The sequence below is a fragment of the Thermobia domestica genome, chromosome 8 (assembly GCF_964235325.1).
Source record: "Thermobia domestica chromosome 8, izTheDome1.hap1.1, whole genome shotgun sequence".
Classification (NCBI taxonomy): Eukaryota; Metazoa; Arthropoda; class Insecta; order Zygentoma; family Lepismatidae; genus Thermobia; species Thermobia domestica.
Genome location: NC_137461.1, coordinates 84,500,798 through 84,524,182, shown reverse-complemented (window position 1 = coordinate 84,524,182; position 23,385 = coordinate 84,500,798). Strand labels below are relative to the sequence as shown.

At 34.3% G+C, this 23,385-nt stretch overlaps 1 protein-coding gene across 4 annotated transcripts in view; it reads right to left on the bottom strand.

Annotated features, from left to right (window-relative positions):
- Positions 1 to 23,385, bottom strand: part of Tango5 (Transport and Golgi organization 5) — a 74,152-nt gene that overhangs the window by 5,510 nt on the left and 45,257 nt on the right. For all 4 annotated transcript variants that reach the window (XM_081768668.1, XM_081768666.1, XM_081768664.1 and 1 more), the window contains exons 4-7: positions 14,431 to 14,621; positions 11,488 to 11,710; positions 6,535 to 6,615; positions 5,357 to 5,638 (exon numbers count right to left, since the gene is read on the bottom strand). In XM_081768668.1, the coding sequence (XP_081624794.1) occupies positions 5,357 to 5,638; positions 6,535 to 6,615; positions 11,488 to 11,710; positions 14,431 to 14,621 (777 nt within the window). The remainder of the gene's footprint in view (positions 1 to 5,356; positions 5,639 to 6,534; positions 6,616 to 11,487; positions 11,711 to 14,430; positions 14,622 to 23,385) is intronic.

The following is a 23,385-nucleotide window of genomic DNA, read 5'->3' as shown; positions in this document are numbered from 1 at the left end:
CAAGTAGTGCTCAGTTCTCTTTTTATTGATACCAATGCGAGTAACTACTACAAAATTGGGAATAATGAGTAACTTCTCCGTTTTATTGATATCACCCAATATCACAAAAGTGTCTGAAGAAGTTTTTTCTATCGCCTAAGACATCAAGAGGTTGAATCCTATTAGTTATTCCTGCAGAAATGGTTTCTATTTTGTGGTCCTCTTTTGTTCTTAAAATAAGTTCAAAAGTTGATGAATTGTGACCACTCCAAGAATCTAATAAAATCGACTTTGCATTAGACGCTGGAATAAGCATCCGGAATAGTAAGAGAGGGGACTAACTTTGAATAACCACCCCGAATAGTGAGGAGAGGATACTCACTTTAAATATGCACCCCAACTAGTAAGAGGGGAGGGAAATCACTTTCAATAAGCAACCCGAATAGTGGTAAACAAGAGGACTTACTTTAAATACGCAACCCCAATTGTGAAGGTGCAAAGACACACTTTAATAAAGCATCTCGTTAAAATAAGTACAGAAAGGGGTTTCAAATCGGTCTGCAACCTCCTCGCAGTAATCCCTGCCAACTATGAATGTTCTTGGTTAAAAGTACAGCATTTTAAACCAGAAGAATTTTTGTAATTGTAATCGTCATGTTGGATCCGCCATTTTGAATTTTGTAATTTTGACGTTAGTTTCTGAATCAGCTGTTCTAAAACTCCCTGGCATTGTGGTTTCTTCATTAAATGAGTGTTTTCTGTTCAAGCTTCGATGCCACCCCTAACGTTCAAAGGGTGGTTTCTACCCTTAAACCCGCACCATTGCAGAAATAAAAAAAAAAATACGTGTCGATTATTTTTCAATGTTCTACAAGTGTGCAAAATTTCATTCAAATCGGTGAGTGACACTTCCGTAAGTCTCCTTGTAAGAAGTTATATGTCTTTAAATATGAACCTAAGTATATTTAAAACCTAATAATTATTTTTGTCATTATCAAACAAAAATGTTGGACTGCCGTACGTTACGTTCACTTATTTTTTTATTTTATTTATTTATTTATTTATTTATTTTTTTTTTTTTTGAGCGTAATGAGCTTTTACGTTAATATAACAGTATTTGAAAAATTGAGTGATTTTTTTTTTGAGATTCTAAGTATGTGGTAATACCATTTGTCATAATTAAATTATAAAACATATTATTATTAAGAACCATTAAGTAATATTGATAAAATAAGTTTTTCTCGCATTATTAATGGTTCTCTTGTCTTTCTATAAATACTATGGTTGACAGAAGCTAACAATAATACCAAAAACAAAAGAAAAAAACAGATGTGAGTGCGGCGCTCACACGTACACCACCCGTATGACATCAGAGACGTATACCAATTCAGGGTTAGTGACATATAGCCAAAAATTATGATCAACTTTTAAACTGTAGTTTTTGCATAACATTGGCCAAAGGTAAGACATATCAATCAATATATGACATTGAGCTGGACACACTGACATACTTAATAAATTCTGATGTGTAGTTTTCGAGAAAATGGAGAAAAGCAAATTTTATCATAATGTCGCTAAAATATATTTCGTTTGTTGCTAATAATAATTGATAGTTTTTTTATTCTGTTTATTTATTTATCTACTGAATATGTGAAAAATAAACTATTTATTAGCAGATTGTCTTGATTATTGTTTTTCTTTTAATGATGACACATTTTCCTAACAGTGACATACGCATTATTCTAACACTGACGTACATACTACTAGTAATGTTTTTGCTCTTAAAAAAATCCATTGTCCAGATAATTTTTCATGCTTTGCATATTTATTTATTTCTCCTTAGCTTTACAGGAAACAATGCTATCATAATTATTCACACAATACATTATATTACTTTTTGAGTCAATAATGAAGTATTTTAGAAACATATTATCTTACATAACAAAGAGGAATGTTTAAATGCAATTTCTCTACAGATGTTTAAAGTTAAGTATCTAAGTTATATCAAGAAAAAAGAAAGAGTGCCTAAGACAGAACCTCACAGAAGAATCTTTAAATATGCAATTCTTTCATACAGAAAAAGCCGTATAAATTTTTCTCTACATAAACAGTCAGTTTATCAAAAGGGTTTATTTCAATTTTAGAACCCTTGTACGAAAAATGCGTTTATAATGATCCGATAATTTAACCTGGTGAATAATTTAACCTGGCGATTTGAAGTGGATAATTTAACACGGTGAACATGGCCACAGAGTAAATGACTGAAGCCCAACAGGAACACTTACAGACGCAATAAGTGAAGTAAAGTTTCATTTACATCCTTAAAAATTACTTGAACAAGGACGAATGCTCTAGAAAGCTTAGCAGAGAACAATACTCTACAATCGTAAGGCTGTCAGTATACTGTGAATATTACTTGAGAAAATGTCTAACTTTTTCTAAATATTTAAACAGCAGTAGTTTGTCTGGAATTTTGTAACTGCAAGTGGGTGTAATGAAAATCTCGGAGGCCAGCAAAGTTCACAAATGACCTGGAGAATACATACTACTGCGCATCGAAGGATTTTCCAATATCTAATATGGGAGTGCTTTAGAAAATGTTTGTGTAGGTGGAAGGGAAAGGAAGCATTGCTGCTAAATTCTCAGCATAAAAGAGATAGAATAGGAGGATAAACTACACAAATGATATTACTAGGATGGCGGAGACATTTAAAATTAATAAAAAGAACTAATGAGGGTTTCATGTATCGCTTGTACGGAAAATAATAAAATGAGATCTTTGATTTTACGTCCCACGTTACGCTGGCTACGCTAAAGGAGACGGGATGATGAGAAATGAATGAAAATGGTGGAATGAAAAAAGTGGGAGGAAACGGAAGAACCCCGAGGAAACTCACGCACACGGTGTGTCCACCACAGAGTTCACTTGATGCGAATTGGGATCAAACCAGGGATCCCATGCACCAGAGGTGAACGTTCTACTTCTGAGCCACTGCGGCCCACTCGTACGGAAAATATTTGTACAAGAAGTTCGCCGAGTTCTAATTAAGAACTCTCTGGAAAAAGAGAACTGTGGGTAAGCCAAAAAGATAAGATTAAAGATACACTGTACCTTAGGAAATAAGTGAATATTAATAATTCTGATCATTGCTTTACAACAGGATACGATCTAGTGGTAAACTTTCCTTTCTGTACTGACTAATCTTTGAGATTCTTGAGTTATATAGTTGGATAATTAACAAAGTCTGGGGGGAAAAGATGTAAAGTGATGTATCGGCAATAAAGCTCGCCACGAAGAACTCGCTGCTGGACTGCAGAGTAAAGCAAATGCGAAAATGCCTAGACAGATTAAGAATTTTAATCAATCAGTTATGCTACGATGTTCCCTGAGTTTGTCATATTAAATTTTATTTTTATGGTAATCTAATTGTTGAAAACGTTCTAATTTAACCGCAAGGATAAAAATATCAAAGTATTCTAGCTGTCGTCCCTAGGAATGTCCAGAAAGTACGGACAATACAAAATTATCACTTATCAAGTTATAGTTACACGTGCTATAGTGCAACCCATAAGTTGCGTAAGCTATTTATGAAGAAAGAAAGAAAGAAAAAAAAAAAGTGATAAATGGGAAATCTAGCTGCCCTCTTATTTTTTTTATACAGTTGCATATAATTAGATCCTGCCTATTGCAAGACACTATTTTTGAATTGAATAAAGAAAAAAAGGTTTTTGTTTATTTGGAGAACAACATTATTTTTTTTTTTTTAAACCAACGAGGTTATATGATGCCAAGTCTATCAGGTTAGGTCACTAAGTTTCTCATTCTACATATTATTGCCAGACGAAAAATAGTGGAATATTCCATACAGCCTTACAGTTATCATATAGAGAGTTTGCTGTGGATTTATTTCTACCACCTGCTTCAAAAGTGAGTGATTATGGTGAGTGTCCACGCAGTTGATTTTCCAACAAATGTGGTGCATATACAAAATGTTGCGAACTATATACCTCGTTCACTTCTGTTTGTCACATAATTTTCGTTCACAGAACATATGACACATTTTCGAAATCATACATTTCCTATAGTGTCAGTATGGTTTAAATTAATATTTCATTTTCTTAAAACAGAAGTGTGGTTTACCTATGCCTGAAAGTAAGATACTTATATTTTCGATGTTTGACCAAGTATGTTATTTTGTCGCCAGGCGTATAAGAATATGTTCATTAGCCGTATCTGGTATAAACGTTACATCAACATGTTCCACCTTAATCCCTTAGAACATCCAGTTCGATCTCAGACCAACAAACAGACAGACAGACAGACAGAAAAAAAGCGCATAACTCAATATCGAGTGACCAGTACAACATATTACTTACATGCCTACTAAGCATATGGCGTCAAATATGTAGCTCCAGGAACTACTTCATTTGGATCTGTAGTAGCTGAGACACGGCATTTCAAAAGGATTAAATTCTGTACTAACTGTGGCAGGGTTTCTCGAACGTTTTTCAAGTAGAGACAATTTTTTGTTTACAGAATGTTCTGTGGACCACTCTACTTACGTCTTTTCCCATGCAATTTTATCATTTAAAAAAATGTTTTCAGCATATACTACTGTACCATTATACTTAGGTTTTTAAAAAGTATTTAATAAAATTTCCTTGATTTTATATTGGCCTTAATGAAAGAATATATATATATATATATATATATATATATATATATATATATATATATATATATTTATTTATTTATATTTATATTTTTTAATAATTGAAGGCTATTAAGAACATTTTATAATAATGCTCCCTAGAAGTTAAAATTTGTATAATCTTCTTATTAAATCGTATTAAGGGGGCCGCGGTGGCTCAGTGGTAGAGCGTTCACCTCTGGTGCTTGGGGTCCCGGGTTCGATCCTAGCCCCCGCCACGTGAACTTTGTGGTGGACAAACACCGTGTGCGTGGGTTTTCTCGGGGTTCTCCCGTTTCCTCCCACTTTCTTCATTCCACCATTTCATTCATTTCTCATCTTCACCGTCTCCTTTAGCCTAACCGGCATAACTGTGGGACGTAAAACTCAAAGATTTCATTTAAATCGTATTAATCTATAATTTGTATAATTTACCCTGTTCGAGATTCTCAACAATAGTGCACGCACTTCACTTGAATCTAAGAGGACACTAGAGCATACCCGTTTGACAAACGCTGAACTATGGTAATTACTTTACTACACTACAATGTTGCCTATAGAAAAGGTGATTATCTTTTAATTTATGCTATAAGAAAATCTGCCCATAATATAAAGACAAAACTATTAATTCCTTCTGACACTTATAAAAGACAATTACTCTTAACTATAAAGAAGAGAAAACTTACCGAAGCTACTTTTGCGCCACCTTTACTATGCAATTTACTTTTCTGTTTAACGAGGTATTCTTTGAAAGGTTCCTGCAACTTAGAACCAATCACTGGAATATATACTACCAATGACACAGCCCTTGCTAGTAATGCTTCATTGAATGCAATTATAACGAACATTTTCTGTATATGCATCTTAATAATGGCTTTGCCGATCAAAGTGGCACCGAAGAATGTCCAGAAAGGAACGAGAAAATGTCCACATGTGATTCCAGCAAGATCAAACAGTGGATTTGGAACCTGTAATTACTTACAACGTAAGGATACAAATGAATTTAAGTCACATTAATTAAGATAAACTCTCACTTGAATGATTTAGTTAGAAAAGGATTGTCAGTTAAAGTAAGAGAAAACAAACGTAATTGGTAGCGAACAGATGCTATAATTTCTTGAGTAACTGTATTACCAAAGACTATAAAGGATCAATTATTAATTTAATTTTCTTACTATTTTGTATTAAAAATAATCGGAAGCCCACTATAGCACTATGAGGTACAAAACTAACGCAAATACACATTTGCATGTTTTATTTGCATTATAACACAGTTAAAATACAAACTACATTCAATGCATGGAAATAGGATATACTGTTCAAAGACAACAAATATTTTAATATAATAGTAGCTACAAATATCATAAATTCAATAACAATATACAGAATGCACAATGCTATATAGACTATACTGATTCTCACAGTTTACATACATATATAATCAGCGAAAATGTGATACATTGTATCTACAGTTTAAACTTCAAGTAATGTTGATTTGTCTATTATAACCCCTACCAGTACTATCTTGCGCAAGTACTTTTCAAACTGATTATTTTTTATATAAAAAGTAAACAGTTCTTTCCGACGTTTGGGGTTACACTGTTTTACAGTAAAGTATTTTACTCCTCGTTAACTTTTCAATGGAAACTTTTAAGATTCTAGGTCATAAAGATATGAAAAATCTATCCAAACTTGGAAAAATTAAATAATTATTATTAATATACGAAATTTGCAACAAAATAGAAAAATAATTAACACTACAAGAAAAAGTAAAAATGATATTCTTATATTCTAAACAACAACCGGCATGTGTTCCTTAATTTAAAAGATTGACAATTCACAGGACAATATAAATTACACTTACCGATGCACAAGCTAATATTCCCAAGAACCCAACTCTCTTAATAAATTTTTCTACCGCCAATTTCGTTCGCTCTACCATTGTCTGAAAAACAATAACAGCAATAATAATTTTACATTTACATTGATAAGCAAAGGGATCAGGGAATTCAGAAAGTAAAAAAGAAATGTTTAATAAAAATTCACTCACTAATTAATAAAAGAATGGATGATTTTTATGTCAGTCCATTGGTACATAGAAAAATCAAGTATATATATATATATATATATATATATATATATATATATATATATATAACAAACATTGCTTAAATAAAATACTGCTAAATATCACGACTGGAATAATCTTTGCTGATACTGGATATATTCTTTAGATGTACAACAGACACTATAAAAATCATTTGAACATTACTGAAACGTTATAAATAATTGTATACTACAAAATTTCTTTGGAACCCACATGCATGTTCTAATGACAAATACACACGCCTTTGATGATCGTGGTCCCGGGTTCGATTTCCGGTGAGTATTCAAAAACCTAAACGCATTACAGTAATTTGGATTCCATTTTCAATGGTAGGTCAATGTCTCATATAATTTCGGTGCTGAAAAAAGACATTGAACTTCAGCAAACAAATAAACAACGAAACTGCTCTGGGGAAGAACAAAAACACACAGCATATACTCTTAATTAACTTCCTATAATATATGTTCAATAAAAGACTTGCAAAATTTAATTCTGAGGTTGCAGTGGCAGCTTCAAATCGACGCACTTGTCTGGAAGAACTCACAGAATCTTATTCTCAATTTAGTTTTACCACTCAGAGAATCAGTATTAATGGATGGTTAAAGAAAGTTGGCGTCGGAGGCGCTATTGCAAAGACTCTGCAAACATTAGATGCAGCTCTGTCGACAAACTTAGAACGTTTAACAAGTCATATTTCTATAATCGTAACATTTAACAAAAGATTCAAAACCAGGGTTGTGAAAAACTCAGATAAAAAAATGGGTAGTGAGTAAAACTCAGTTTTATTGGGTAAATTTGGGTTTTACCGGGCAAAATTGGGCTTTATTAAATTTGTAAGTATATTTTAAACCACATTCCTAAGAAAAATACCATTTAAGTATTCATGATCTATTGTATTCTTTTGTGAGGCCGCGGTGGCTCACTCTAGCGACGGTTCCTGGGTCAATGCCAGCTCTAGTCAAGTGTACTTTGTGGTGGACAAACACCGTGTGAATGGTTTTCTCCAGGTTCTCCCGTTTCCTTCCACTTTCGTTACGCCATTATTTATTATCCATCTTATCATCACAGTCTCCCTTAGAATCAGTGCATACTTGAGAGGGATTGAACTACATTTAAAAATAATAAAAAAAAAAAAAGAAAAAGAAAAATGTCGTACAACGGAATTCGTGAAGCCCCATCCGCGTTTCATGAGACACACTTTACATTAATGATAATTGCTTTATTTTTCGATTTCTATAAAGAAGGAAGTAGGCAATTTTATAGAGTAACAAAAAGAGAGTGGTAATTCTATATAATACAGTTTAACATAGAACAGGAACAAAATCCCCTATTGCACTCAGGATTCAAATCCCTTAAACAGTCCTCTTGGCAGAAGATTCCTCTAGTTTCCGTCAAAACAAGCCAGGCAAATACTAAGATAGTACATCAAGTTCAAGATCCAGCGATGAAACACGGCTTTATTGCATTGATATTTTAAAAATAAAAAGTCGATTTTTTTTTTTTTTTGGAAAAACTGAAATGTTGGATTTTTTTTAAAAAAAGAAATAGTTCTTTCCAGTTACCAATTGGTTTTTTTACAATAGATTTTACGATTAAAAGACCTTTGTAACATACGATAATTGTACTATACAACACATACTCCACAACATACACAAGAAGAATTCACGAGTTTCAAGGTCCGATTGCCGTTAGTGTTCAAAAGGTAGAGTTATAAAATCTTTAGTAATTTCCTTTCTTAAGCGAAACGTTTTCAATTCGTAATTAACTGACACAGGTAGGAAGATATTTTATTATTTGTTTGTACTAATATGCGAGTATGTACAACACAAACAAAGGGAATGTAGTCGCTTTTTATTTATTTATTTTTTTTAACTCTAGACTAGCTGAAATTTCGGTTCTTTGCACGGGAGAATTAGCTTCATGAGTTCAAGGAAAATATTTGAGCCTCCTCTCTTCCTCTTCAGAATACGCATATCAATAAAAGCGTAATAATAATAATAATAAAACTTCATAAATTTTGAACTCTCTTCTCCCTTAAAACAAGCTTTTTAAGCAAAGTTATATAATAAAATCCCAGCTTGAAGTAGGCACTGTATTCAAGAACTCATTTCAAATTGTTCAAATGTTTCTACGTGACACGATTACAAATAACAGGCAACGGCAATTTAAAGAAAGAAATTATAGAAAAATTTCAAAAGCGGGGAGACGTGTCTCACTATTTTTAATGGGGAGTTTATATATATATCGAATATATATATAAATTTATATTATATCGAATATATATATCGAATTTATATATATATATATATATATATATATATATATATATATATATATATATATATATATATCGAATTTCATCTTCTTAACTTGATAGCCTCATGAGATACTGTATTTATGGCTGAAATTTTGAATCCATCTACTTCCAACCCCTAGAATGCGCTCTTTAATCAAAATAATACGTATAATAAATCGTATAATAAAAACCCAGCTTACGGTAGGTACTACGTTCAAAAATTCATTTCAAACTGTTCAAAACTGTTCAAACCCCCGTAATGCGATCACAAACAGGCAACATCGCTTTCAATGTGACGAAAGAAATTATAGAAAATTTCTCCTTCCCCCTTTAAAACGAGAATTTTCAAAACTACAGGGAAACGGTCCACTTATTTTTAATGAGGAGCTTACATACAAAATTTCATCTTAACTTGACAGGGTCGTGACACACTCAATTTTTCGCATGGATTCTGACCTACTCTTCCTTTTAGAATAACAATTTTTATCAAAGTAACTTCATAAAAACCCAGTTCGAGGTATAACTACATCCAAAAATTCATTTCAAATGGTAAGCTCTTTCTACGTGATGCGATCACAAATAAGATCCTTTTCATTTTTTATAACAAATTACAGTTGAACAGTGTTATAACGAATTTGATCGAGCGGAAACAAAATTCGATATTTAAGATTCCGAAAGATGTTTTTTTCAATAGTGTTCTCTTCTGGTGATCATCTCATGATAAGTACATATTTTAACCCAATTCTGAAACTAGGCGTGTACTAGGAAACACGACTGGAGAAAGTAATTATAATCACATTAATCTTATTATATCAATCCAAGTTTTCAAGCATATTTCTGAAGTTTTTTTTTTTTGGTGGGGTTTTGTGGACTTTACCTCCCCCCAAAAAAAGGGAACTTTTGGGATGGGAAAAATTCCAACAACCGTGTTTAAAACTCAAACAAACAACAGCGAGTTATTGATCTTGGTTGCGTAGAAACAGTGTAAAAGACTACTGCAGTGATTCCGTTCCCTTCGTTTTGCTTGTGGCACGTGCAGCTATCTCTCAGATGCTAGACTTCCTTAACCGCACAAAAGCACAATCTGTAATCGAACTCGAAGTTGCCAGAAAGAAATCTTCTGTTAGTAAGCCACTACTGCATTGTTACATGTAGACACTGAGATAAAGAATTTCTCGTTTAAGCTACCGACAATTTGATTGACACATTATGGCCATATAATTCCGTACTGCATAACTAAAGATACTGAACAGCAAGCACGAAATTCATCACTATGAAATAACGGAAATTTAACTTTATGAAATAACGGAAATTTAACTTATATTTATATTTAGAAATAATAGGACATTACCTTGTACTCGGGGAGAAAAACGTTATAAGTGGAAAATGGGATATATTTACACTATTTTCGAAGCGAGGACTAAAGAACTAACGCTCATATCACTAGTAAAAATTATCCAGGCTTGGATTTTTCATTGCGTTTCTTATACCAATTTGAGAATGAGGTCATGAAAAAAATCACCTCAACGTTAGAATCTTGAAAGTATCGCTTATGCCAATGTGAAAGTGCCCATGCTCGGATACATTTCTAATTGTGCTTTTTATATTAATCTGAAGATGCTAATTCCAACGGGAGTATTTTTAAACATATCCGTCCATGTAGTCAAGAGAAAAATAATCTCAAAGCTGGCATATAAATAAATATAAATATCCCATATTTGAGGCTATTTTTCTCGCTCGTAACTCCATGGACAGACATAGTTTACAATGTTCCATTCGATTGAGCATCTTCAAATTAGTACAAAAGGTGCAATTTGAAATGCATCCAAGCTTAGATATTTCACCATTTCACCAAGCGGTATTTCAGATTCTAAATTTGAGGTCATTATTTTGTAACCTCATGGACAGATAGTTTAAAAACAGTTCCATTAGATTCAGCGTCCTGAAATTAGTATAAAAAGCTTAATAAAAACTACCGAAGTGTGCGTTTTTTTCTTTCTTTTTTTTTTTCGTGGTATGAGTGTAAGTTCTTTATTTACTTTTCGTAAGAAAAAGGGAGTCCACGGAAAGGAAGGAGTCCACCCACATGCTTCCAGCCTAGCAGCGAATTAGATGACTTTGATGAAGTTGTTACAGCAACGAAACTGTAAGGCCAATTTTTTCTCCCCGGAAGGTCTTTTTATCTCTTAAGTATTCAATGTGTATCCTATAGATATTATTAGCATATAATCATATATATTTTTTTAAAGTATTAACTGAATTATTAACTGAAACATAAAAAAAGCCATCAAAACAGAAATCAGCAATGGTTTGTAAATCCGTGTAATATTCGAGTATTTCATTTATACTTGTGACAGATATACGATAACGAAAGCAATATATCTGATAAAAAAATAATAAAAAAGCAACCTTACTATTTCACTGGGGTCTTTGTGGTGAAGTTCTTCAAATGCTTTCAGATCATCTTCATCATCAGGGTCGTAGCCTGACAGTCTTGCTGCTCGAGCCATGAAATACGGCGGTAGTTCTCCTAAGGCTGTGCCTGCACCCCACATAAACGCCTCCAAGCGTACTTTGGACATTATATTCCAGGTATTAACTTTCCAGGCAGGATCAACTTCATCTGGACAAATTATTCTAATAAAAATAAACAAATAAATAAGTAAAAGAAAGAACAACATAAACTACACATTGTAATGTTCAAAACAGAAATTAAATGAGATAAAATTATGTAGCTGATAAGGGTTCGATTCCTCCTTAACCAGATCGAATGTACGTAGACTACCAGAAAAGAGCCGAGATGAAACCATTACTGAAGATTAGATAGCTCTTCTTCCAACTTCCTTGTGGAGATAAGTGACGTTGACAAAGATCTTTCACTTGACGTTAACTAGTGTTACGATATAGATAATTAGAATGTATGTACATATTTCTATGCAAGTGGAAGTTTGGATTGAAGGTTAGCGTCCTGATTAGGACCGACGCTAAACAAAGCACGTGGACCTACAACCTAAAGTGGAATCCGACGCACATGAACTACCGTCAGGTGCAGGTGGACGGAACAAAAAAGATAGTAGGTGTGTCACTGTCAGCCATATTGAATATGATATTTACTGACATTAGTTAGTGCGAGTTCTTATTTTCCATACAGCTTTTATTAACTTCAATGTTTAAAATGGAAATTATTGATTGCACACCTAATTTTCATCCCAGGAATCCTACCCAATGGTCATTACACTTTCCTCACGCATTCTCGCTTGATTTTTATCCGTGGAGCCACAGGAACACCTGACGAACTCCTTAAAGTTCAGTTACCAGTCTGAATGATTTAATCCAAATTAAGACGGGCTCAAAAATATTACTATTGTGTTTTTCGAACATTTTCTTGTATTCTTTAATGTATCACGCCCATGTTTCCATTTGAAAATTTTCACTCGCATCTAAGATGGCTACTTTGCCGAAGTCGAAAAGGACTTGTATAGTTATAATAGTATCCTAAAAACACACATTTCCGTCTTAAATTGCTTATTCCATACTTTCGAACTCTCTTGTAAAATTACTTAACATTGTACATGGTACATAATGGTTCCACAGCATGGTTCATTATAAGTAAGGAAACAAATGTTTTCTACTCATAAAGTGAATTAGATAATTACCATTTCAGCATTATGCCATTATCGAGTAAATAAATAAACAAATAAACCTGGAAGGCAACGAAACTCAACAACTGTGTGTGGAATGTACAAAATGAGTATACATTTTACATACTCTATCTAAATCATGTTATGCCATCTGGCTATAGGATTCTGACTTGAAATTTAGTGCCATCATCTAAATAGCCACATCTGAAAATTGAGCGGTACCTATACAACTAACTTCACACGGTAGTGATGTATAGCTACAAGGGTCGTTCAAGGTTGACCGGGATTTCAAGGTCGTACGTAAATAATCGATGACTAGGCGGATCATGATAAAACTTGCGGGTGATGTAATGTATTCCTTCTCGAGTAACTAGCGCCCGGCATGACGTATTTGGCGCATGTGTAGCAGTTGCAGCGAACATGGCGGTAAGCAGTGTGTCTGTGGCTGTGGAACAGAGGTGTGTAATCAAATTTCTTGTGAAGGAGAAAGTTAAACCAGCTGAGATTTTCAGAAGATTGCAAGCACAGTATGATGAATAAACGATGTCACGGACAAGAGTGTATGAATGGTGTGAACAGTTTCGCGAAGGACGGGAGCTAGTGACAAATGAAGCGCATGGACAAAGGGCATAAAGGGTGTTATCCATGTGGATTTTCTGGACAAAGAGAGCACGATTAATGCCAAATATTACTCCACATTCTTGAGTAGTGCTGTACGAAAGTCCATTCGCAAGAGAAGACCTGGGATGTCTGGAAATGTCATTCTTCTCCCGCCCTCCCACGGCCAATAACAACATCAACTCTGGCCGCAATGCGTTGGGAAGTTCTGCCCCATCCCCCCTACAGTCCAGATTTAGCCTCCAGTTATTATCATTTGTTTGCACTCCTTAAAGACCATCTGGGAAGGAAGAAATTCACGATAGATGAAGCACTGCGGAAAGATATCCTCCAGTGTCTACGACAACAACCAAGTTCTTTCTACGCCAAAGGACTCAGGGAGCTGCCACAACGATGGCAACGATGCCTCGACGCGCACGGAGAATACTTTGAAAAGCTGTTTGGTGCTTCTTGTGCTATCTGTTTCCTCTGAAGAAATAAAAGTCCCGGTCAACCTTGAACGACTCTTGTACATAATCTCTAGCCAGGACTCAAGACTGCTCTTATAAAATTCATGATATAGGCATTGCATGACCCTTATATTCACGCTAGTACTGTGAGTGAAATTTTGTGTGTAATTGAACTACTTTTACTAGTTATCACGATATGTTCCCTTGAAAGATTTCCCTCCACATATTCAGTATCAGTGGAAGAGCGTTCACCTCTGGTCCTTAGGGTCTGTGGTTTGATCCCAGCTCACACCAAGTGAACTTTGTGGTGGACAAGCACCGTGTGCGTGAGTTTTCTCGGGGTTCTCCCGTTTCCTTCCACTTTCTTCATTCCATCATTTCATTCATTACTTCATCATCGCCGTCTCCTTTCGCTTAGCCGGCATAATCGTGGGACGTAAAACTCAAAGATTTCATTTCATTTTTTTCACATTCAGTAGCTTAATGTTTTGAAGGGACAAGTTTTCGATCATGTTCATTAGAACTATTTTGTTCCTTTTGGTATAATAGATCACTTTCGAAAGTTTGCTCTCTAGCCAGTAATTTCAAAAACCCTTTTCATAACGGAAGAAGTCTAATCGTACGTAATATAAATCAACGCTATACTCACTCATCTGGATATGGTGGTTCTGGAAAATTAAGGCCTCCACACTCATATGCAGCTAAAGTTACAGCTGCTATATGAGGACCCAAGTAAAGAAGGAATGTATGAAGTCCAGTCCCCAAACCAACAGAAGATAACACTCCCAAGCCTATCCAGTATAGGCACCAAAAAAGTTTCTTCTCCAAGAAATGTACAACCTGGCAGAGAAAGAGGAAATAGTGAACTATGACAGTCATAGAAGACGTACATCAACTATGAATATACTTAAAAAGTTCCTTGTTACTTAGTTTGTTCCACCGCCGGATTTTCTCAACAACTACGGTGTCCACTGATTGGGTGATTCTTTATTTAAAGGAAGGTATAAGAAATATGATTATATATTCTTTACTACAAAAATGGCAGGAAACAAACTTACCCTTTGAATAAAAACAATATTAAAATGATAGCAATGAAAATATAAATTTTCTCAAAATTATCTGTTATGGCTGTGTGCACAAATATTACCAGGTTATTTGAAAAAAAAATCACTTATGTGATTTGTAGACGTATCTAAAATATTTACTTACTCATTCCGTGTTTACTTTAGAATGAATGTTTTGGTAACAATAAAATTGTGTTTTCGTTAGAAACCCGTAACATGTTCTTCAATTCTGATTTTTTTTTTTTTTTTTTTGGTCACAAGCAATGACTTAGTGTGAAACTAATAGTCAATTTCGAACTCCCCTTACTTTTTCTAAAACAACCTTTGAAAGCCGATAATATTTATTTATTATTATTACTGTTATTATTATTTACTGGATTGAGTCTGAAAGATTACGCTTAGTATTATATTTGCTGCATATGCTTTTTCAAGTTTATGGATAAAAGAGAATTATGATTTGCCGACCAGATTTTGTTTTTGCCTCCTTTCTTTCTTTCTTTCTTCGCGTATTGTTATTGGTGTTTCTTTCAACTATTTCTTGTTATTAGCCTAAAATAATTCCCTGATACAAGCTTAAAATACTTTTCTGTTATTACCCTACAGCTAAAAAGAATGATCAATAAATAGAATCTTAGATCGGCTTACACTTCTGTAATCAAATCATTACCAACTTTCAAAGGTTACTTCATAGATAAAGAAAAGCCAGAGAGTGTGGAAGTTTACTACCAACGGCAAAATAGGGTCTCTTAACGCAAACATAGTTTAAGGACAGGGAAAATGAGAAGCATACCAGAAAGTAGTTATCAACATCTTTGCGCGCGGAAGATTGAAAAGCGAAACAGTGCACACAAATATAGGACTGTTTGACCTGTCAGTCCTGAAACTATACCTGCTGAGTGTTTGCTGCTTCTGAATGAAATATATCGTGGATTACAAGCGAAGTGAAATCATGCACACTTAGTGTTCCGAGAATGGAATAACCATACCACTAGGTAGCAAAAATAATTTGGAGTTCATCATGCAAGTCTGAAATTTATAATCCAAATTTCGGAAAACACTGCAGTTTTAAAGATATGCTCAGGTTATACTTATAAAAAGATACAAATAACCCACAATCGGGCCAAAAGTAATGAAGTTAATAAAATAAAACAAAATGAATAAAACAAAATCAAGAATTAAATATGAAATTAGTACAGTAAATATATTTAGACAGTCTATCCATCAACTTGAAATAAACACATATAAACTTTATTTTGACAAAAGAACCAACCTTAATATTTCGTACAACACTGAAACATTTATAATACCTACGGTATATAAAAATTGTTAATATGAAAAAAACAAAAAAAAAAAAAAAAAAAAACCCTCGTGATGCAGTGCATTGTAGAACTCCCCCTTTTCCATTTTATTACTTTCAACCTAACTCTAATCTCAGGAAAAAAAAATATAAAATCAGAGTATTTTACGAAATTTTGTGGAACATTTTATTTATAATTCGGGATTCACTCCCCATTCAAGCAGTTCATACGGGGCCGCGGTGGCTCAGTGGTAGAGCGTTCACCTCTGGTGCTAGGGGTCCCGGGTTCGATCCAGCCCCCGCCAAGTGAACTTTGTGGTGGACAAACACCGTGTGCGTGGGTTTTCTCGGGGTTCTCCCGTTTCCTCCCACTTTCTTCATTCTACCATTTCATTCATTACTCATCATCACCGCCTCCTTTAGCCTAACCGGCATAACCATTGGACGTAAAATTCAAAGATTTTCAAGCAGTTCATACGATAATGAATCTTCAGAAACATTTACGCGATATTACACTAAACCCGAATGACTTTTTTCCCTCTCACGAAAGCTATCAGGAACATAAAATATGAAGGAGGGAGGAGGAGCGACCAGTAGAGTGACTCTTTATTTCTGATTGACTTCAACTCCAGACACTGGGGATTAAGTGGAAGCCTCACTAAATATACAGCTTACTGTGTCAAAATGGATTTTTTTTTTTTTTTTTTTTTTTTTTAACGAAAGTATTGTTGAATATAATTCAAACGGAGGAGGTAGGGTTCACTTGCCTTTGGAGGTACAAAACTCACCTTTCATTTTTGACTGTTTTTAAACTCAAGCTTTGATTACCGTAGGGAAGCCTGTAGAGAAATCTTCTATCAACTATCCCAAAAAAAATTATTTATACAGAGTTATCGACAACGTCTTAAAATCAGAGGGGTTTCATCCACCGCTTTATTCCTCAATAATTTTAGCTCATCAAGTCGGAAGACTTGGAAGATTCACAGGAAATATACACTATGTTTAGTCAAAATCCTGGTAATTTTTACGTAGTTCTTCCTGCAAATTGTTTCCTATGAATATATTCAAATTCGCAATATGTGGGGAGGATTTTACTCTCAATTATCCCCTTATTCTTTATGGATTGCAACCCCAAACACTAGGCTTATTCCGAAAGGTTAGGAAGGTACATGCCTAATTTAATTAAAATCAGGTTAATTTTACGAGAGTTATCATGAAACAGACAGGACATATGAATAAACGGTGGTCAGACAGATACACAGATACTGATCGAGTCGAATGATAGAAGGTCGTTTCAATTAATAATTCTGTAATTTGTTTCTCATCCTATGACCTGGTAATATTATGCGTGCAGCCATAACAGACAGATTTTATGAAGAAACAATATTTTCATACAAAAGTCATCGTACAAAAAAGCATTGCATTTCCTCGTCTGTCCGATTTGAGTGATTTTTGGGTATGTTGTAGCTGAGGGCAACCAGGTCAATTGTTTATATGGGGGCAACTTCCTATGACCAACCCTGTGACCAAAGGTACGCAACGGGTTTTGTTGAACTGCTGCAAACTTGGCATACACAATGCAGTAGTGATGTAACTGAAAGTCACAATCGAAAAGTGTTGTGGAGATGTCAGTCGGCAGATCAGTCTACCGTTGCCTGGAGCGAGGAACTTTGATCCCTTCCCCACGCAGCTCTAGTGACGTTCCACACCTCCGGCCTCCGAGCCCAGTAAGTTGGCTTTCTCCTTTTGGTATGTGTGTGGAAAGCAAGGAACGATGGCTCTATTCCCTCGGCACATTTGTTACCTACGGCAGCCGGTTGCCCCACCTTGCTACATGATTTCATGCCTTGATGATGCCGTACAACTAGTCGTCAGGTTCAAACTCTATACCTTCAAAACCGAAACATTCAACCTCGCTCCCTTCAAAAATAACGGGCAAATCATGTTCTGCAGCATCAACTATGTAGACGGAAGTCTGTTTCGAAATACTTAATACATGTCTAGCGTAACCTATGTACAACAGCACACTAGGAACGTGTGCGCAGCAACCAATAGTTCTGGCTCCGCTTTAGTACATGCGGTACCAACCTAATACTGGATCTTAGAATAATTTCTCGGTGTCGTTTTCGGATGCATGTAGCTGGGTTCTTTAAATGCAATCCAAAGATGATGTTTGACGGAACCTGAGAACCAGGACAACATTCGCGCACGCAGAATACCAGCCTTCTCTAATCGAACCTCAAACGTATATTGCGCGTCACGTTGTCTTGGAACGTATGACGGAGCTAATACTCCTGCTTAAGCTAGTAAACCCCTAGTTTCAGGTCCGGGAATCCTGGCGAGTGCTCTGATGTCATGGGAGCCAGCTCTGCCAACACCTGTTGTGTGACCTTTGGTGACCTCTAGAGGTTACAGGGTTGGTCATAGGAAGTTGGTCCCATATCAACAATTGCCTGGGGGGTCCTCAGCTACAATCCAAAAATCACCCAAATCGGACAGACAAGGAAATGCAATGCTTTTTGTACGGTGTCCTTTACTATAAAAGGTAATTTGTTTCCTTTCATTTTTACGGTAAAATGTGATACGACCATATCTTTCACCCCTTCCTGAAAAATAAATAATAATAATAAAAACTGCCTAGCTGATGGACATATTAGTAGACTGAAACTTCGATGGTTAACAAGGCTCTTGATAAGTATATTCAATTACATGTTTCGTTCTTTGCATTCATTTTCTTGCATTGTACTTTACAAACAACTAGTGAATAGAAGGTGCAATGGAAAATTAAAAAGATATTGATCAATTATTTATTTTAGGTGCAGTGAGAATGAACTAAGAAGACATCTAATATTAAGTGTTCTTACTTATTGTAACTTTAAACATGAAGTCAGTACTGAATTCTGTTATTTCTTTTTCACTATAATCCAGCTTTATAACTACTTTAATATGTGAACCATTAAATGAAGAGTATAAAATATTACTGAATAACAAGTTCAACTGTTCTTACACATAATAGTAATCGGTACAAAACGCACGCTCCTTCTACCCAAAATTACAATTATGTTTTGTATGATATTTGCATTTTAATAACCGAATTACACAGAATATAAAACAAAGAATTGTGTGATACAATTTATCTGCAAATTATTTTTATATTTAACTCATTTCAACATAAAAGTATCCATTGTAAGTATCTTTTAAATACAGTGTACCTCAAAATTCTGCAGTTTTATACGCACATTATATTAAATGAATAATAATATTAAATTACTGAATTGTACTTATTATTTAGATTTAAGGCATACTCACAGATTGAAGATCTCACTATGAGTAATCGTTCTTATATATATCTTAGAAGACACGGTAATCTAATGGACTTACATTCGTAAATACGGCAGCCACGTATTTGATCCCATCCGATAAACTTTAGAAAACAATTACAATAGAAGAGATACCAAATATTGTACAGCCAAGAACGTAGTATTTACCCTCTGACTGCTATAACTCCATTAGGACAGTTTTACGACTTTTGTTACTATCACAAACGCTTGGATAGATGAAACACAATTTACATCTAACACTCAACCAGGAGATAATTAGTAGTCTTGTGGAGCTATAAATCAGACATCTAATGTGCTTGATGCATGGAAAATTTCTTCATTTTAAGATTTATCTCTATTGTTTGGACCGTGTTGTCCAATGAGTGCCATATATCAATAATATTATAATTCGTTGTATATATGTTATATTGCATGTCAAAAGAAGAAAAAAACACAATGATCATATGACTTAGCTTTGTATAGCAATTTGAAGTTGTAAACGAAATAGTCGAGAGGTTTGGGAATTATATAGTTTCACTCTAAATGTATACAATAGAACATAAATGTTTAAGTGGTATTTTAAGTAGAAATATGGCTTGTGATGTAGGTACACAATTTAATACAACCCAGTTTTATCCAATAATACCTAATTTTGCCCAATAAAATCCACTGGGACTTTTTTTCGTAAAGTGGTTTTCTGTTTGGCACTACGATTTGTTTATAATCAGATACCACTGTGTGCGGCGAATAATTAGAAGTTACGTATCTTGCAATGTATAAATGTATTTTTTCGCAGAAGTTACATCTTTTTTACGTCACAATAATTGGTGAAAAAACGTTGAATCTGTGAAATTATGGAGTTGGAATAATCGTTAACAAAAATAAAGCAATAATAGAATTACAATAACAGTCATCCTAAACAATAAAATTTGATGAAGAAAGTTAATTACCTCAACTAATGGTCGTATCTTCACACAAGCCTTAGTGACTCGTTTAAACTTACATGAAAAGTTTTTAATTCGCTAACAGTTTTTGTGCAACATCAATTAAGTGATCGGCGTAGGTAAGTGGTTAATGCATTGGATTTTTATCAAGGCCAAGGCCGGGTCCGAATCCTCGCAGGTCTGAACTTTTTCACATACTTCAATTTTAATTGCAATCCATACTCAATAAGCAAAATTATCTTCTATAGAGAAGAAAGAAATACAAAAATGACGGTGAATTGGAGTATGGACCATGAATAGAGACAAATATCTACAAATTTATTTTCTTCAATTATTTCAGAATTGATATTTTCAGTTAGTTTCAACCATTTCTTAACTCATGTATGACCAGTGTTTTTCTTTTTCTTTCTTCTCACATGCAGTATTGTGTCAATTCATAAAAAAAGTCGATTCTATAGATTATTAAGGAGTTATGTTTCGACTACTAGTAAATAACCATATTTTGGATATTGATAATAAAATCTAGTTTTGACGTTGAGTGGTAGTATAGTGGTAATTTGTTAAAAGAATTGAATTCAAATTGATGGATCAATAAATCGTTCTGGACTAAACAAAAAATTACAATTAACGCAGACATTCTAAATGAATATGAATTAAGAGCTCTCTTTTAATCTGCTATTTCAAACATATTAAAATTTACTATTTGAAAAGTACTGTATTGAAAATATTGAAGTATACTGAATACATATAGGCCTGTCGAAAGACCTCCTTGAGAAGTATTGTAAATACATTCTCTAACACAAGATAAATTCAATCATAATAAAAGGTTAATTTACATGAAAAGTTTTAATGAAAATACATTCTCTAACACAAGATAAATTCAATCATAATAAAAGGTTAATTTACATGAAAAGTTTTAAGTCAGCGAAAATTCTCATTTCTCGAATATTCAGTAATCTGTCTCTTCTGCGTTGACGTCGTGTTTCGTTCTGTCCTTTTCTATCGTTCTTCCTTCTGACTATTCTGACCCTTCGTGTTCTCCCCAAGCTATCATTTTTGAGAAGTATTTATACAAGTTCTAAACACTTTCACTGACATACAATTTTAAAAACAAACTAGCACGTTATACATCCTATATGGAGTATTTTGAGGTTGTTTACCACTTATTAGTTCGTATTCCTTTTTAAAATAAATGCTGTTTAAAGGTCTTGAAAATTATTTTGAGTTTCAAGCATGTACAAAAGTTTTGTATGTTTCTAAACTGCAATAAAAAGCTTTTAATATTTCAAGGAATTATAAAACGATGTTAACATTAGTTAACACAATATGTAGTGAAATGATACACTATACACACAATGGATTATATATAATATAATTGATATATAACAGTTTTTAAACAACACGCTGCCAACAGAAGATAAATCTTTAAAATGGAGAAACTGCTTCATGTATCAACTCAACAGTAAAGACCTGTTTCATTACTCCACAACTGACGTTTCTGATTGAAATATTAATATAAGTTGAGCTACATGTGTCCAGGCGTTTGGGATACGAGTAAAAATATTAGACAGGACCTACTGAAGATACTTTTGCAGTTAACTGTACAAACAGTTATGATTTCAAATACAACTATCACTTGTACAAGTCTATTAAAATGTAGAATCTGCACACAAGTTAAACTTTTATAATTAGTTTAATATGATATTTACATAGTAATAATGTAATAGTTAACATAATTTTTGGACTTGAATTTTATTTCTTCGTAGATTTTTACGGTATTTGTAAGTATTGTCCAAAAGGTGGGTGACATGAAAGCGATATTACAAAACTAAATTAAATATTAATTTTGTATGCGTAAATTTAACATGTGCTAGCCCACTCTATTGACGGCATCGTTTTGATTTTTCAGTTCAATTTCATTTGCTTCATATGGGAAAAAAAGGAGATATCAATGAATTATTCTGCAAAGCGGAAAAGTAACAAATTATACTGTGTGCTGTGCACGAAATATACAATGACAATTTTGATATTTACACTACATACACGAAAAATTGACTAGTCGAATTAAACTAGTCAACTTTTTAAGTGAAAATATAACAATCACGCTTATGGTTGTTAATAGATGAGTCATAAATTTCCAGAATTCGAACTGCAATTACGTGTCTACGCCGTGATCAACTATAATTACGAAATCAAACTTGTCAAAAAGGTATTGTGGCATGTGGACTTTTTAATATGAAGGGCGTCACTCCATCAGTATCTTCAGTCAGTTTTCAGTAGCAGAGACAGTTGTGCCCATCAACGTCTGATACGTAGACTGTTACTTTATGAGTTCGAACCCGGGCACAACGCTGCGACAGCAACTTAAAAATATTTGTCATGCGAAAGGGAAAAGTAGAGTCAATCACGGCACAGCAACTCGGTGGTGCCAGAAATTTCATGTAGATTGTAAAAATGTCAAGGATCGGTCAGGTCTGGCTGCCACAGGGCAACAGACTCTGAGGTCATACGACACGTCACTGAGGAAAGTCTGTCCACCAACACATGATGATTGTGAAACGAACTCGGCATGTCCCAGTCCACTGTACTGTAGCATCTTCACGAACTCAAAAAGTCAATTAGGAGCTACCGCATTATGCTAGGTGAGTTGACACCAGCTCAGACCCAGAGGAGAGTAGATGTGTGGCGATAACTGCTACAAGATCTGCGTAATGACTGTTTTCTGTAGCAGATTGTCACATATGACAAACTGGTTGTTTTTCCGAAATCCGAATGTGAGCAAAGGCCAACTTCCAGAACCGGTTCTCAAACAGGCATATTTAGAGCATACAGTCACGCTCTGTGTGTGTGTATGTGCATGAACCATAGCACAGCAACTCATTGATTCCAGAAATTTTGTGAAAGTTGTTAAAATATCAAAGATCAGCTAAGGTCCGGCCGTCACAGGGTAACAAGACTCTTCAGTTCATACGACACGCC